The sequence below is a fragment of the Muntiacus reevesi genome, chromosome 11 (genome assembly GCF_963930625.1).
Source record: "Muntiacus reevesi chromosome 11, mMunRee1.1, whole genome shotgun sequence".
NCBI classification, from domain to species: Eukaryota; Metazoa; Chordata; class Mammalia; order Artiodactyla; family Cervidae; genus Muntiacus; species Muntiacus reevesi.
The window spans coordinates 17,727,760-17,744,963 of record NC_089259.1 but is presented as its reverse complement, the minus strand read 5'-3'; the positions used below and the strand labels follow the sequence as shown (position 1 = coordinate 17,744,963).

General features: G+C 41.7%; 1 protein-coding gene across 4 annotated transcripts in view; it reads right to left on the bottom strand.

Moving 5' to 3' along the window:
- The window catches only part of SETDB2 (SET domain bifurcated histone lysine methyltransferase 2), an 80,460-nt gene that overhangs the window by 13,446 nt on the left and 49,810 nt on the right, over positions 1 to 17,204 (bottom strand). For all 4 annotated transcript variants that reach the window (XM_065901975.1, XM_065901972.1, XM_065901973.1 and 1 more), the window contains 2 exons: positions 13,916 to 14,037; positions 4,800 to 4,907 (listed from right to left, as the gene is read on the bottom strand). In XM_065901975.1, the coding sequence (XP_065758047.1) occupies positions 4,800 to 4,907; positions 13,916 to 14,037 (230 nt within the window). The remainder of the gene's footprint in view (positions 1 to 4,799; positions 4,908 to 13,915; positions 14,038 to 17,204) is intronic.

Sequence of the window (17,204 nt, the reverse complement as noted above, 5' to 3'; positions counted from 1 at the left end):
GAAGTGCAGGCTCAAGGTAACCACCTAGCAAAACAGGAGAAAGCTCACACAGTATCCCAAGAGCAGCACAAACAACTCTCTAAATAAACAAAATGCAAATATGGGAGAGCGGTTCGATTGTGCGGAAGGCAGGATGTGAAGTCAGAGCACAAAGAATGATCAGTTAATGTTGGGGGGGCATCTAACTAGATGCATAGAAAAGAAGTAACAGTAAGATCCCTACCTCACAATGTATTTCCCAATAAATTTCACGTGGAATAAGGCTTTATATAAAAAATAGGTTATTTTTAAAAGCCTACAGAAATCTGGAAAATATGAGAAAGAAGAAAAAAGTATAGTACTGAGGTGAGGAAGGCTGTCTAAGCAAGGCAGGAAACTCAGAAGCCACAAAGAAAAAGACTGATCTGACTACATAAGAAAATGTAAGCTCCACCTTTAAGGTGATAAGATACCATAAAAAGAAAAAAGGAAGACTTGTTTGCTGCATAGTTGATAAAAGGTTAAGACTCTACTAACCCACAGAAAAATGGAAAGAGGCAAATCGCACCAGAAATACAAACAGCTAATAAACACCAAATTAGAAGATGCTTGCTCCTTGTAAGGAAAGCTATGACAAACCTAGACAGCATATTAAAAAGCAGAGACATCACTTTGCTGACAAAGGTCCATATAGTCAAACCATGGTTTTTCCAGTTGTCATGTATGGATGTGACAGTTGGACCATAAGGAAGGCTGAGTGCTGAAGAACTGATGATCCTGAACTGTGGTGTTGGAGAAGAGTCTTGAGAGTTCCTTGAACTGCAAGGAGATCCAACCAGTCCATCCTAAAGGAAATCAACCCTGAATATTCATTGGAAGGACTAATAATGCTGAAGCTCCAATACTTTGGCCACCTGATGCAAAGAGTCGACTCACTGGAAAAGACCCTGATGCTGGGAAAGATTGAGGGCAGGAGGAGAAGGGGGCGACAGAGGATGAGATGGTTGGATGGCATCATCAACTTAATGGACATGAATTTGAGCAAACTCCAGGAGACAGTGGAGGACAGAGGAGGCTGGTGTGCAATTCATGGGGTCACAGAGTCAGACATTTATTAGCAACTGAACAACAGCAAACACCGACTCACTGAAGGACCTCAGAGTAGCTGCTGACCTGGCAGGCTCTCTTCTAGGACGAGGGGACCTGCAAGTGGACAAGGTACCTGCCATTATGAGGTAAACTCTGTGGTGGAGACAGACAATGATCAAATAAAGCCAACTTTAAAACAATGACATATGCTTTGCAGAGAATTAAGGCCAAGTGACAGAGTGTCTCTGGTTCCCTACTTCAGACTGGGTGGTCAGTGATACACAAGGCCTCCCTAAGGGGGTGATAGAGAAGCTTAGATTTTAATAAGGGCGCCCAGTCTACATCAAAGCAGAGGTAAGGACATCGTCAGCAGAAGGCTTTGTGTTCTTGAGACAGGAATGAGCTTCTGTACTGGCCAGCTTACAAGAAGGACAAGAGGGACAGGTAGTTTTACTGGAAGAGAGGGGAGGCAAGGGGAAGAGTCTGAGCTAAGATCCAGGAGGCTTGGACATACGGGCCTTATGAACCACAGTGATAAGCTGGGGTTTTATCTTTGTGCAAGGGGAGCATAAACTGACGTGTAAAGACGCTGTTCTGGCAGCTGTGTGGAGAATGGGCTGCGAAGGGTGGGCGGGAGAGAAAAGCGGGACAGGTATCCAGTGTTCAGCAACCGTCCAAGAGAGTGGGGTCAGACCCCACCCTGATGGTGGTGGTGAGAGAGAAGAGGAGGGTGCAAGGTCTATAGCGTGACGCTGATGGGCTTGATGGTGGGCTGGGGCTGTGGAGCAGATGATGGCGGACAGGTGATGTGCTGTTTGCAGAGGAGAAGCGGACAGGTGTGGATGGACCTTGTGCAGGTATGTGCAGGGGATGGAACTATTTTTTTCTGGGCCAGTTTTAACAGGAGATGCGATCAGAAATCCAGGTAAGTATGTCAGGCTGGTCTTCAGGGCTGGAGATAAAAGAGTCCAGGGATAAGAGTAGTCCTGAAGCCACGGGAACCGGATGAGGTCATGGAGGAAGGATGTTCAGATTGACGAAGGAGCCCAGGACAGGGCCTCAGGCACTCCCAACCACAGAGGATGAGCAGAGGAGAAACAGCCCAGGCCCTTGGGAAGAACCAGCCCGAAAGGTAAGAGACATCCCAGCAGAGTGTGTCTGGGACGTGAGAAGGAAGTGCTGCAAGGTGCAGGGCAGGGACCACTGTGTGAGGGTCCTGCTGGAAGGTCACCTGAGTCAGACAAGTGACCCTGCAACTGACCAGCTTTTGGTGTATGAGGGAGGATATTTTTTTAAAAGATGACATGATCAGTTGATCATGTTTATATGCTGATGGGAATTATCAAGTAGAAAGAGGGGATACTGATATGAAGGGGTGGGGGAGGAAAATGCAAGAGCCTGGTCCTTGGGGAGGGGGCGGGGAGCAGCGGCTCCAAAGCCCAGGTGCAAGGTTAGCTGTGACAGGCTGGAGGTCTGGGGACAGGCGGGTGGAGTATTCAGGAGGAGTTCCTGTCTAATCGCTTCCACCTTCTTGCTAAGAATCAGGCAAAGCAACATACACCACCAGGAGGGAACCCTAACTTCAGAGACGGCCTCTGGGTGTTTCTGACGTGTCAGTGTTGTTCGTCAGTCGTAACAAATGTCCCCTCTCAAGGGGGGCGGTGTTGATAAAGGGTGGGGGGGATATGGGGACCCTCTGTACTGTCCCCTCAGGTTTTTTTGTGAACCTAAAACTGCTCTAAAAAATAAAGTCTCATCAAAAAGAAAAACAGAACCGGGACTTCCCTGGTGGTCTGGTGGCTAAGACTCCAAGCTCCCAGTGCAGGGGGCCCTAGTTTGACCTCTGGCCGGGAAACTAGATCCCACATGCTCTAACAGTTCGCATGGTGCAACTAAGACCCGGTGCAGCCAAATAAATAAATAAGTAATAAATATTTAAAAAAAAACAAAAAACACAACACACACCAAAACCAACAGGCAGAGTCATCATCTTGGGAATGAGAAGTTGGGGTGGGGCAAGACTTCAAAGACAGCTGAGAGGATATGAACCAGTTCGTGTGGAGAGTGAAGTGCTGACGGTCTGTTTGAGATTTACGGCTGTGCATCTGAGATCAGCAAGAACGTCTGAGGGTTTTCTCGGGTTAACGGCTCAGCTGCCAGCGCTACCGAGCTCCTGCAGACACCATACAGACGTGCTTGCCCAGGGAGGGGGTCTGCTCTGTGAGCACAGAGGGTGCCGGGGTGCTGGGAGGGCTACAGGGGGGTGACGGCTGCGCTGGACCACGGCCAGAGACCTCTGAAGAGCCACTGCAGCTGGGCGCGCCGGGAGGCCAGGACGGTGACTAGGGAGGGGAGGTGGGCAGCCTCTCCAGGGGTCAGGGAAATGCAGTGGAGAACTTGGTGAGACTGGCAAAACTCAACAAGGTCTGTGATTCTCATTTGTGTCTAGGGCTGTGCGAAGCGCTCTTTCATCCACTGAGAACAGACGTATAAAGTGGTACAGTCTTCCTGGGGGTCATTTTGTCAGCACGTGTCAAAGATTTTAAAGGAATTTCTAGGACTGTGCCGTACAGTACCCCGCACACCAGCACGTAAGGGTAACGCACAAAGACGTTTACTGCGGCTTTGCTGTTCCAGTGAAAACCAGAGTCAACTCACTATCTAAGGGCAAGGGAATGGCCTCACACCTTCTATTACATCCTATATAATTCCGTGAGGTCAGTAAAGAGAATGCCAGGGAGTCCTATACTTGTGGTTCTATGAATACACTGCATCTTCTTTCCGGCCTTCCATAAGCTTTTGCACACCCTGTCCCCTCTCTCTGGAGTTCCCCGTCTTCATTTTCACCCCCACCCCCAGCGCCGAAGGCTTCCTGAGCCCCAGCTGTGCTGAGCTGCCTGCTCACTGAGCGCCCAGGGCAGGCACATCTCAGAGTGCAGCGGGTGCTGCGGACACTGTCCCCGTCTATGCTGACACTGCGCAAGGACTAAAACAGTGTCTGCTCTGGATCACCAACCTGACTGTGGGCGGTGGTGGTGCTGAGCGTGTCAGCGCTCACGCTGCCTTCCTGCTGACTAAGCTGTGGAGGGTGCTGTCAGTGGGGGAGTCTCCTGCAGCAGCCCTGGAGGGTAACTACCCAGGGTGCTTCCTTCCCAGGGAGCTGGCCCAGTTCCAAGGGTAGCTCCTGGTTACGTACGGTCGTCTCTAGGAACTGGTGCATAAAAAGAAGTGCGGCCTAACTCAGCTTTCAGGAGGAAGAACTTTTTACAGACAGGAAGACGAAAGCCTGATGCTTCAGCAGCTGCCTGTGGCCACCCTAGGATCACAAAGGAACCAGTTGACGCTGTGGACAGCAGGGTGGAAAGGATGACGGGCCCTTGATGACATCATTGAGCCCCTGAATCAACCAACTCTGAAGTCAGTTTTTCCTCTGGCTAAGTGAGAAAATGAGCATTCTTTTTTTTTTTTTAAAGCCAGTCTCAACTGGAGTTCCTTCTACTTTTAGCCAAAGCATTCTGATTCATTATCTATTGATACTTTAATGATGAACACATCGTACCTTATTTAAAAATATTAATATATTCAATTGAATCTAAGTTTCCAGTACAGGTCCTACTTCTTTCAGCTCTCCAAGATACATCTCTATTCCTGGTTTATTAATCAAATAGACTTTCTTTTGAAGGCATCCCCAAGGGTCTGTTCAACTTTGTAAGAAAATCATTCATACTTACCAACTTCCTCCCTCTCTTGATTTCTTTCTTTACTGATTCCACATCAAAATTTCTATCATTATTACATGAATCAGGGTCCTCACATTCCACAAGTGCCGAGGAATACAGCTGCAGATTGGGAAAAGAAAAACAATCCAGATTATATACAAAGAAACGTTGAGAGCTACAAGTCAGAAAATGGTAACAAAAAAGTGTTCATCAGGAATGGAAGATGACACCCTTTTGAGGTGTGTGAGCAGACCTCAAGCCACCCAGCTTTTCTTCGGGAATAGTCCTGATCCCCGGGCATGTTTCACACTGCCTAACCCTAAAACAGTGTCTGCTCTGGATCACCAACCTGACTGTTCCAGTGGCTTGGTCAAGGCCCAGATCCCAAGCTGGGCCAACCAAAGTTCCTATTCTAGGAAAGTTAAATAGGCTCTGAGGCACACGGTCAGAGAAGAGAAAGTCAGTCTACAGAGAGAGGGAAAACAAAAAATGAGGGCTACACAGGACATCCCAGGTTCCTAAGGGCTTCTCAGCTCCTATTTCTTGGCCCTGCCTCTGGACCTGCCATCAGGAGCCACAGAATGGCCCTGCAACTCATTACAAAGCCTCTTGTATATTCAGGCTGGCTTGAGTTTCTAAGAGATTCTTGAGACCAAAAGAATCCAAACTACTTCCTAATGAAAGACCAACATTACAGTATACTATAATTATACAGGGCATGAAAAACATGAGAAAAAAATTCTGACCCTGACATAGGCAAAGATTTCTAATAAAAGCAAAAACTATAAAAAAAGTTCTCAAGTTGGTTGGGACTTCCCTGGTGGTCCAGTGGTTAAGAATCTGCTGTCCAGTGCAGAGGACATGAGTTCAATCCATGTCAGAGAACTAAGATACCACATGCCATGGAGCAACTAAGCCCGTGCGCTGCAAAAAAGACTCCACATGTTGTAACCAAGACTCAACACAGTCAAATAAATAGATAAATATTTTAAAAAGTTATCAAGTTGGAATTCATCAAAATTAAAAGTTTTTGTTCTTTGAAAGATATCGCTAAGAAAACAGAAAGGGAAGCCAGAAGTTGGGAGAAAATATTTGCAATTCATATACCTGACAAAAAACTTATATCGAGAATAGAGGAAAAACTGTTGCCGCTCAATAAGACAATACAATTAAAAATGGGCAAAAAAATCTGGATAGACACTTCAGAGAAGAGTTACAAATGGAGAGATACTCAAAATCGGTAACCCACAGACACAGCCACAATGAGATACCAATACACACTCACCAGATTGGTTAGAATTAAACTGAAAAATAACCAAGTGCCAATACAGGTACGGAGCAAAAGAAATGCTTACACATTGTTGGTAGAAGTGTAAAATAATGCAGTCACCTTTAAAGTTAAACATACACTTACTTTATGACCCACCATTCCTCTTCTAGGTATTCACCCAAGAAATAAAAGCATATGTCCACATTTAAAGAAGGCAAGAATATACAATGGAGAAAAGAGAGTCTCTTCAATAAGGAGTGATGGGAAAATTGGACAGCAACGTGTTAAAAAATGAAATTTGAACATCTTCTCATCATACACAAAAATAAATTCAAAATGGATTAAAGACCTAAGTGTAAGATGGGGCACCATAAACTCCTAGAAGAAAACACAGGCAGGACACTCTTTTGACAAAAAGCAATATTCTTTTCTATCTCCAAATGCAAGGAAAATATAAGGAAAAATAAACAAACGGGACCTAATTAAACCTAAAAGTTTTTGCATCAACAAACCATCAATAAGACAGAAAGACAACCTATTAACCTATTGAGTGGGAGAAAATATTTGCATACGATATGACCAGTAAGGGGTTAATATACAAACAGCTCATAAAACTGAAGATCAAAAAACAACCTGATTAAAAGATGGGCAGATCTGAATGGACTTTTTTCCAAAGAAGACATGCAGATGGCCAAAGGCACATGAAAAGATGCTCAGTATCACTGATCATCAGAGAAGGGCAAATGAAAACCTGGAAGAGATATCACCTCACACCTGTCAGAATGGCTGTCATCAAGAAGACTGCACACAAATGTTGGTGAGGATGTTGAGAAAAGGGAACCCTATACACAGATAGTGGGAATGTAAGTTGGTGCAGCTACTATGGAAAACAATATGGAGGTTCCTCAAAAAAAAACAAACAAACTAAAAATAGAACTATCATATGATCCAGCAATTCCACTCCTGGGTTTGCATCCAAAGAAAATGAAAACACTAATTCAAAAAGATACTTGTACCGTAATGTTCATAGCAGTATTATTTACAATAGCCAAAGTATGGAAGCAGACTAAGTGTCCATCAACAGATGAATGGATAATAAAGATGTGCGGTGTGTGATTCCTTGTGACCCCATGGACTGTAGCCCGCCAGCCTTCTCTGTCCGTGGAATTCTCCAAGCAAGAATACTGGAGTGGGCAGCCACTTCAGAAGATCCCTTCTCCAGGGGATCTTCCAGATCCAGGGATCAAGCTCGAGTCTCTCACACTGCAGCCAGATTCTTTACCATCTGAGCCACCAGGGAAGCTCATATCTACATCTATATCTACACACACACACACACATATATGTATGAATGTTGTATAATTATTGTGTATACACACACACACACACACAAACACACCATGGAATACTAATCAGTCATAAAAAAGAATGAAATTTTGCCATTTGCAACAACATGGATGGATGTAGAGGATATTATGCTTAGTGAAATAAGTCAAAGACAGACAGTACATGTCATCACTTATATGTGGAATCTAAAAAAAAATAAACTAGTGATATAATACACAAAAAGCATGTCTACACATTCAGATGCTCACAGCAGTTGTCTTACAATTCCCAGGTGGCGCTAGTGGTAAAGGACCCAGCTGCTAACGAAGGAGTCACAAGAGAAGCAGGTTTCATCCCTGGGTCGGGAAGATCCCCTGAGGAGGGCATGGCAACCCACTCCAGGATTCTTGCCTGGAGAATCCCATGGACAGAGGAGCCTGGTGGGCTACTGTCCACAGGGTTGCAAAGAGATGGACACAATTGAAGTGACTTAGCACAGCACATAGCATAGCCCCACAATGAAAATAATGCATATGTCTATCAACAGAGAAATGAATAAACAAATTATGATAGACCCATACAATGGAATACTACGCAGAAACAAAAAGGAACAAAATACAGATATGAGAAACACCATGGAAGAATCTCCAAAGACTGTTAATGAGCAAAAGATGCCAGACACAAAGCACACATATTGCTTCCCTTCATACGAGATGAGAAAGACAGGCTCAACCTAGAGGCACTGGGGTTGGGGGGGAAGTGGTTACAAGGAGGCATGAGAGAACCTTCTGGGCTAACAGAAATGTTCTACGTCTTGATGGTGGCAGCGGTTACACTGGCAAATACGTGAATTAATACTCTGAACTGTACACTTAAAATGAGTGCTTTTTAATGTAAATAATACCAACAAAGTTAACTAAAAATAGAAAATTAACATCAAGAGTATATTAGGATAAACATCACAATCAAATAGTGTTATTCTCAGAATGGGTTAACAGCAGAAAATAAACAAGCACATATCTTATAGTAACAAATTAAAAGGAGAAAACTTGAGACATGAAAACCAAACATATCAGAATCTTGTGCTATAAAGAAGGACACTTTAACCTGAGTGGTCTGAGGATCAGGTGATAGTAATATATTAACGCTAAATCCCTGATTTTGATGGTTACATTGTGACTATGTAAATATCCTTGTTTGTAGAAAAGACGCACTAAGTGTCCAGGAAAGATAGCACATCGTGCCTCAATTTAATTTCCAATGGTTCTGTCAATGAAAATAATCAATAAACAATCTATAATAAGAATGGATTTGAGCCAAATGAAGGCCTAGCCCGGAAGTCCATTTCCCAGATTACTCTAAGAAACTGCTCTGCAGAAGCACTGTTTCTAGTACAGTTTTATCCCTTGTCAGAACAAAGAACATTAAACAAGTCAGCGTTACATTTCTTCAAAATTATTAAAAAAAAAGAAGAAGAAGAAGAAAAAGAACAGACCAGCATGTACACAGTGAGTCAAGTATGATCTTGGTACTGGGAAGGAAGGTTTATCATCAAAGGAGGACCAGCACTGGCAGGCCAGGAAGAGAGGTATTTAATCTTTATTTTTAAACATGGACATTCTTTACTTCTGGTCAATGTGCCCTTTTCTCTAACAAATAAAGCAGATGTACAATGTATATTTGACAGGCCACAGAAAGATTATTTTAGTTAGCATAAAATTCAAGTTAACTCATGTATAAGCCAGAATGACCTTCCTGTGTCTCAATATGTGAATATTTCTTTGATCAGTTCCAATAAAAAAGATTCTTTGTACTGTGTGTGCAACTCTTCTATAAGTTTGAGATTTAAGAAAGTCAAAGTGTGTATATAAAAAAAGAAAGCATCTAGCATTGTGCATGGCCAGAGAAAGAGAGGGAAAGAACCCAGAAGATCATTACAATAGATGCAGAAAAAAGCACTTCATAATATTCAATACTTTAACTTGTAGAAAACTAGAAATAAAAGGGAGCTATCTAATTTTCATAAATTGAAAGTATTAAAAACCTAAATACAAATTTAATGATAAAATCCAGAAGCATCCCAGTAATATAAGAACAATCAAAGCTCACTAAAATGCTTCTAATCACCAGTATAACACAATGTTCTAGAAAAATGTGGCAAAATAAGAGAAAGAAATTAAGAGGCAAAAAAATTTAAAGGAAACAAAAAGTCTTCATTTATAGATGAGAACTGTCCAAATAAAATATCCAAGTAAATCTGACTTTTAGATGTGAGAATTTGGCAAAATTTTTGGATGAGTTTAAAAAAAAATCAACAGTGTTTGTGTACATCAATTATGTTGTTGTCTAGTTGCTAAGTCATATCTGACTCTTTTGTAACCCTGTGGACTATAGCCTCCTCTGTTCATGGGATTCTTCAAGCAAGAATATACTGGAGTGGGCTGTCATCTCCTCTCCAGGAGAGCTTTCTGATCCCCAGATTGAACCTTCGTCTCCTGTGTTGGCATGTGGGTTCTTTACCCCTGAGCCACCTGGGAAGCCTGTATACCAATAATAGTCCATTTTAAACATGTATTAACAAAAACAAAACAAAAACCAACGCAGGAACAGACCAAACCCAAAGTTCTAGACTGCTATAGACAAAAATTGTTGGACATTTTTGAAATTCATAAAAGACCGGGCTAATTGGAGAGACACCCCTGTTAATGGAAAGACATATTGTAAGGGTGTCTAGTTTTTCCCAAATTTATCTATAAATTTCGTGGAATTCCAGTTAAAATTCCAATAGAAATTTCTGTGAAACCTGATGAGCTGATCTCAAAATTCAAAGTGCAAAAAAAACAGCCAAGGCTTATGGTAAAATCACAGTAGTTAAGAGCACTGTACCAACTCAGGGATACACAGGTGACCAATGGAACAGAACAGAGAGTCAGAAAGATATCTGTGCCTGTATGACAATCCTGTTAAGAGCAACAGGTAAGGATGAAGGTTCAAGAACCAGACATCTAGGTGAGAGTCCTGGCTCAGTCACTGACAGCCCTGTGACCTTGGGCAAGTCACTTAATTTCTCTGTGCCTCAGTTGCTCCACCTTTGAAAGTGAAGTCGCTCAGTCGTGGCCAACTCTTTGCGACCCCATGGACTGTAACCTACCACGCTCCTCTGTCCATGGGATTTTCCAGGCAAGAGTACTGGAGTGGGCAGCCATTTCCTTAGTTTGGGCCTAATTACAAAAGCTTTGTCTTAGGGTAATTATGAGGATGAATAGTTAAATACAGGTTAAGCTCCCAGAGTATTACCTTACACACAGTGGACACCAAGTAATAATGACAATAGTTACCATTATTATCACTACAAATCAGTAAGGAAAGGATAGTTTGTTTTTTTAAAAACAGTGCAGGAAAGTGAAAGTGTTAGTTGCCCAATTGTGTCTGACTCTGCAATCCCATGGACTGTAGCCCGCCAGGCTCCTCTATCCATGGAATTCTCCAGGCCAGAATACCGGAAGGGGTAGCCATTCCCTTCTCCAGGGAATCTTCCCAACCCAGGGATCAAACCTAGGTCTCCTGCACTGCAGGCAAGATAGAGCTGGGAGAAGTAGTTAATCACATTAAAAAAAAAAAAAAGTGAGAGAGTCAATTCCTAGGTAGGTTGATAAGAAGTCCAGGGTACTCTAGGAGGAGAAAGGGGTCTGGAGTTCTCAAAGAGGAGAAAAGGACAGACGCTTTTTTCTACATTGCTTTGTCTTAATCAATATAACAATGAACCTTGCTCAAAGATACGTTTCTCCTTAACAAGAACCTTCTGACTAACCTTGTTATCTTAAGATGTGTTGTGGGAGTGGGTCTGGTAAGAAGGTATATATTATTTACTGTAATAAGGTATATAGCGCCCTTGCAAAGACCAGTGAGTGGGGGACTCTCCACCCCGCTTCTGATGTCTGTGTCAGCTTTCTCTGTCCCTTCTTCTCTTTAATAAAACTCTGTTACACAGAAGTTCTTGAGTGATCAAGCCTGGCTCCTGGTCCCAAAGCTAAATTATCATCTTTAGATATCACGGATCCGACAACATTCACCATAAGCTGTCAAAAGTAGATCCCTGCTTTATATGGTAATCCAGATAAATTCAGTTGCATCAAAAATATCACTTCCCTTAATTATTTCAATCTTTCCTTTAGCTTTCTAATATGTTGTTGTTTAGTAGCTAAGTTGTATCCAACTCATTTGTGACCCCACAGACTGTAGCCCAACAGGCTCCTCAGTTCATGGGGTTTCCCAGGCAAGAATACTAGAGGGGGTTGCCATTTCCTTCTCCAGGGGATCTTCTCAACTAGGGATCAAATCCACATCTCCTGCATTGTCAGATGGATTCTTAACCACTGAGCCACCTGGGAAGCCCATAGCTTTCTAATTTACCTCAGTCCTAAATGAGCTGTTCCTAAATCCAAAGGCATTCTTATTATCAACAATAAATTGATTAGCATAATTTTAAAAAGAAGCTAAATGAAAACAACACAATTTTTAAACTTTTTGGGAAACAGAACCTTAATATGGAAAAGAAATTCTTAGGGTGAAAATCCTACAAACTATAAAGAAAAATGATGAATATTAATTACATTACAAGCTTCCATGCAACAGAAAGCACCATACATAAACTCAAAAGCCAAATATACGATAAAGCATTGAATGTATTTTTATGTAAATAAACACATATAAGTGACATTAAGATCTCAAAAAAAAAAAGATCTCAAAAATAAAATGTAGTCTCTGAACAGAAGTCAAAGAATCGAGAAACAGAACTGCAAAAAGAAAGCAAAACAGAGCCACACAGAAGAACAGCAAGGGAGGTGCAAACCCACTAAGTCATCCAGGAACTACAAATACAAACAAGAGACTATCTCACACTATCTGAAAGGAAAACATTAAATTTCATAGTATCATGACAGACAAACCATAGACCCAAGGAGGAACTGTGAAGAGAAAGAAAAGAAAAGCTACAGGTTGGGGGAAAATACATAAAATATATCTGTCAAAGGACTTCTATCCAAGATAAAAAGAGTACTTAAAACTTAACAACAATAATAAGCTAATGAAAAACTGGACAAAAGGTCTGAACAGACAACACCAAAGAAGATATACAGATGGCAAATAAATACATGAAAAGATGTTCAAAATCTCATGTCATCAGCCATTACTGATTAAAATACAAACAACATGAACTCTCACTCATTTCGGGTGGGAATGTAAAATGGTACAGCCACCGTGGAGGACAGTTTGGCAATTTTCTACATAGTTACGCACACTTTTACCAGACCAAAATAAATAAATAAATCACACAGAATTAAGTGCTGACAAAGAAGTAAGGTAAGTCAGACTTGGCGCAATCCCTCTGGAGAGCAGTTTGGCACATTTCGTGAGGAGCAGAATCCTCCCTTCCCGTGCCCAGCAGTTCTGCTTTTTGCTAAGTGCCCCGGATCAGAGGAAAGTTCCTATGAATTAGAAGACCTATCCAAGGATATTCACAGCAGCTGGTCAGTCACACAAAAAACTGGAAAACCCCAAATGATCATTCACTTTAACAGTGATTATAGGGACTTCCCTGGGGGTCCAGTGACTAAGAATCTGCCTGCCAATGCAGGGGACTCGGGCTCGATCCCTGATCCGGGAAGATCCCACATGTCTTACAACTAAGCCCGGGCACAACTGCTGAGCCTGCGCCCTCCAGAGCCTCTGCTCTGCAACAAGAGAAGCCCCAGGACTGAGAAACCCACGCACCACCAACTAGACAGTAGCCCCTGCTTGCTGCAAGTAGAGAAAGCCCAGGCGCAGCAACGAGGAATCAGCACAGTCAAAAGATAAATAAATACTAAAGAAAGAAAAACAAAGTCATTTAAAAAAGATAGTAATTATATTCATAAAATGGAATACTGTAACATTTAAAATTAAAGAGTAGAGCTACTATCAACAAGGATAAGTCTCAATAATCCACAGAATTTGATAGAAATTCTGTAAAGTCCAAGAACATGTAAAACAATACATATTATTGTTTAGAAATACTTAAATACGTGGTGGAAGCATAAAATTAAAAACACAAGATAATAATAAGTACCAAATTTGTGTTGGTGAAGGAATGCCGCAAATGGGACAGAGAAGAGAGAGTCCTTAACTATCTATGCTGTTTTCCCTTAAAAAAAAAAAAAAAGCTGAAGTGAGTATCATACATCATTTTATAAATCTGGGGTAGACATTTTATAAATGTCTATGGGTATCTGTTATATTTGAAATATTTAATTAAAATATCTTTAAAGAAGCTTCTTCACCATAATTTCTTGTTTGATCAGTTATAAATAAAACCAAAAGTAATCAAAAAGTATTACTACCTGAAACTTTAGAAAGAGAAAAATATGTTCCCCAAATCCCCACTTAAAAGTCCAAACCATGGGCAGTCAATGTGTTGTTCTTTGTTGTATTTGAAGTACATTTATCTATTTTGGGATGTCCTTCCCTGAAAGGACTCATGTGTGTTCAAACTTACCAAACAGTTTTCATGAGCAGCTATATTCTCTGACTGTGCAAAGTACAGGACACTACACTCGAGGTCTTTGGGGCAGAGCGCGCATATCCTTTTTTGCAACCTTTCTGCAACCTGGAAGACACCTACAAAGTAACATCTCTCATGAGAAATGGAAAAGTGGAATTTCTTGGTCTGTAACTCCTCCACCCATCTTAAAGGAGAGGGCTGGGCACTTGTTTTTAGAAGAGAGTCTCAGCTCCCAGGGAGAAAAAATTCAGGATCCAAGTAGAAATGCACCTTTGCAATTTTTGAAATTTTACATTTACATTTTTTAATGGCTTAATGAAAAAAAAAAAGAAAATATTTTATTTAAAATGTCGAGGGACTTTCTAAAAAAAAAAAATAAGGTAAATAAATAAATAAAATTAAACATGAGGAACAATGGGCTTCCCAGATGGCGCTAGTGGTAAAGAACCCGCCTGCCAATGCAGGAGACGTAAGAGACACGGTTTAACCCCTGGATCGGAAAGATTCCCATGGAGGAGGGAATGACAACCCACTCCAGTCTTCCTGCCTGCAAAATCCCGTAGACAGAGGAGCCTGGTGAGCTAACAGTCCACAGGGTCACAAAGAGTCAGACATGACTGAAGAGATTGAGCACACACAGACATGAGGAAAACCTTTGCCTAACAAACCTAAGTAGGAATTTAAATACAAGGTTCTCACAACACTGCCCTGCCCATAGTAAGCTCTCAGTTACAGTCACTGACATTATAAATCAACTGTATTCCACAAATAATGGTCTGATTAACTATCTATAAAAAAGAATTTAGATCCTTATACTATACTATATTCAAAAATAAATTTGGGGTGAATTAAAGAAGTAAATGAACAATGTACTTAAATGTCATGTAATCTAGCATTATAATAAATTAGGAAAGAAAGACACACGATGGTAGGAAGCAGATTTTTTTTTTTTAAAGAGAAGAATGAAGAAAGGAAAGAACAGAGGACAGCCAGGAAGAACAGGGAAGAGTCAGAGACAGAAAAAAGCCAGCTGTTCCCAACATCCCACTTGGATGCACCAGTGGGAGACAACCTTTACTCTCTAATCTATTAGTTTGCTGTTAATTTGGCCACAAGCATCAGTGTAATATTTCCTTGCCCTTTCCAATGCTCATCCTCTTTATTCATCTGGTTTTCCATAGCAGAAAGCATTTTCAATTTTACCTTCAAATTTTAGTTCTGAAACAAAACTTCATTTAAAGGTGAAAGGGTTTGACTTAGATGAGGTTAAACTGCTTAATGGAGAAGAAAATGGCAACCCACTCCAGTGTTCTTGCCTGGAAAATCCCATGGATGGAGGAGCCTGGTGGGCTCCATGGGGTCACAAAGAGTTGGACATGACTGAGTGACTTCACTTTCACAAACTGCTTAAGCTCTTCTTAAAAGTCTTTTTGGTTACTCCAAAGTGTAAGATCTCTTAGCACCTCTCTTAAATTAGATTTTGCATCTCACACTGTCCAAAAACCTCACTTTGGAGCTAGTATTTGTTTCACGTTCAGATGAGTTTCTTCTTTAATTATCATTTGTTTCCTGGATTGGAGTCCTGCTTTGTGGGGCTACAAATGAGTGATCCTCCTGCTCCTATCAACCAAGAAAACGGGAGTGGGGGAGACTGAGAGAAAATGCCTCATATGAAATGGAACAGGTGAACTGCTGCCTTTCATTCCTCCCAAACTACCACCGAGTTGGGAGCGCCTCTTTATACAAGAGTCACTGTGTTGAGGGCTCTAGACCAGCGCTGTCTGTAGAAACACCATGTGAGCCACAGGTGCAGATGAAGAATTTCTAGAAGCCTCATTTAAAAAAAGCAAAGGAGGGACTTCCCTGAGGGTCCAGTGGTTAAGACTCTGTGCTCTCCATGCAGGGGGCATGGGTTTGATCCCATCGGGGATCTAAGATTCCACATGCTGCACGGCAGGCCCCCCTCAAAAGGAAGTTGGTGAAATTAATTTTAATAGGCTTATTCCACCAAATATATCCAAAATACTACCCTTTCAACATTTAATCAATAAAACAATTAATTCACCCTTTGTACTGAGTTTTGAAGTCCAGTGTGTTTAGGGCTTACTGCACGTCTCAACTGGACAATCCACATTTTCGGTGCTCAAGAGGCATAGGTAGACGGTGGCTACCATATGGAAGATATGGTACAGATGGAAGAAGGTACAACAGAGAATATAAAAGAAACATGAGGCAGAACTGTTCCCTGCAAGAAGTTTACAAGGTAAACAAGGAGACGAAGTAGCAACTAGGAAAGTAAAATAACAGAATACATGGCACAGAGTAATCTAACTGTTGAGTAGGAAATAAAATACGTGCTATGGTCAGACAAGGAAGTGCTCCCTGTGGGATGGGGTACTGTCAAGGACAGGGATTTGAGCCGGTACAACCTGGAGATGGAAAGGGGAGTCAAGGCGGGAGGGACATGGCAGACAGAAGCACAGATGGAGGAAGAGGCCAAGAGGTCTGACTGGGAGACAGCCGATCAGCGGGACTGAAGAGGAGAGTTCGTGCAAAGGAAGCTGGAAAAGAATCTGAGGAACAGATGGTGAAAGGCTGCCAGGAAGGATTTTTGAGGAGGGGAATAACATGATGAAAGAGTTGTTTTAGGTTCCATTTCAGTACAAGAGAAATACGGTGCACCTGGACAGAAGGCTGGATGTCATAATGCTGTCTGTTCTATCTCAAATGAGGGCAGACAAAAACATGCTGCCTGCCATCAAGCCGTCAGCCACTGCAGCAACCCCCACCCCCCAATAACGGTGTGCCCTCAGGGGAATTCAGGATGGTGAAAACAGAATACTTGCTCTAAATACTTACGATGCATTTCTAAGAAATAATTTCCATGAGCCCAGATTCTTGCATCTTCCCATACTTAGAAAAGCTCTAAAGTCATTAACTTGAGATTTTGTTATTAGCAGTAGTCTTCTGATGTTCAACCACATGTTTTTTTTCAGCAAAAACTATATATCCTGATTCCTCCCTCACCTCTTCAAAGCAGTTCCTCAGAGTTTGGCTCCAAGGCTATAGTCCTGAGTGAGGTCCCAACATGAAACAAAACTTGCAATTTTTAGGTTGTGTTTTTCTTTGGTTGGCATAAGTTTTAGATTTAATGCCATTTCAAATTAAATCTCAAGAAGGTTATTTTAAAGAAGTTGAAAAATATATTATTTGGAAGAATAAATGATTATGGGTAGTGAACAAAACTTAGGAAAAAATGAGAGTATCTAATTTTAAAACATTT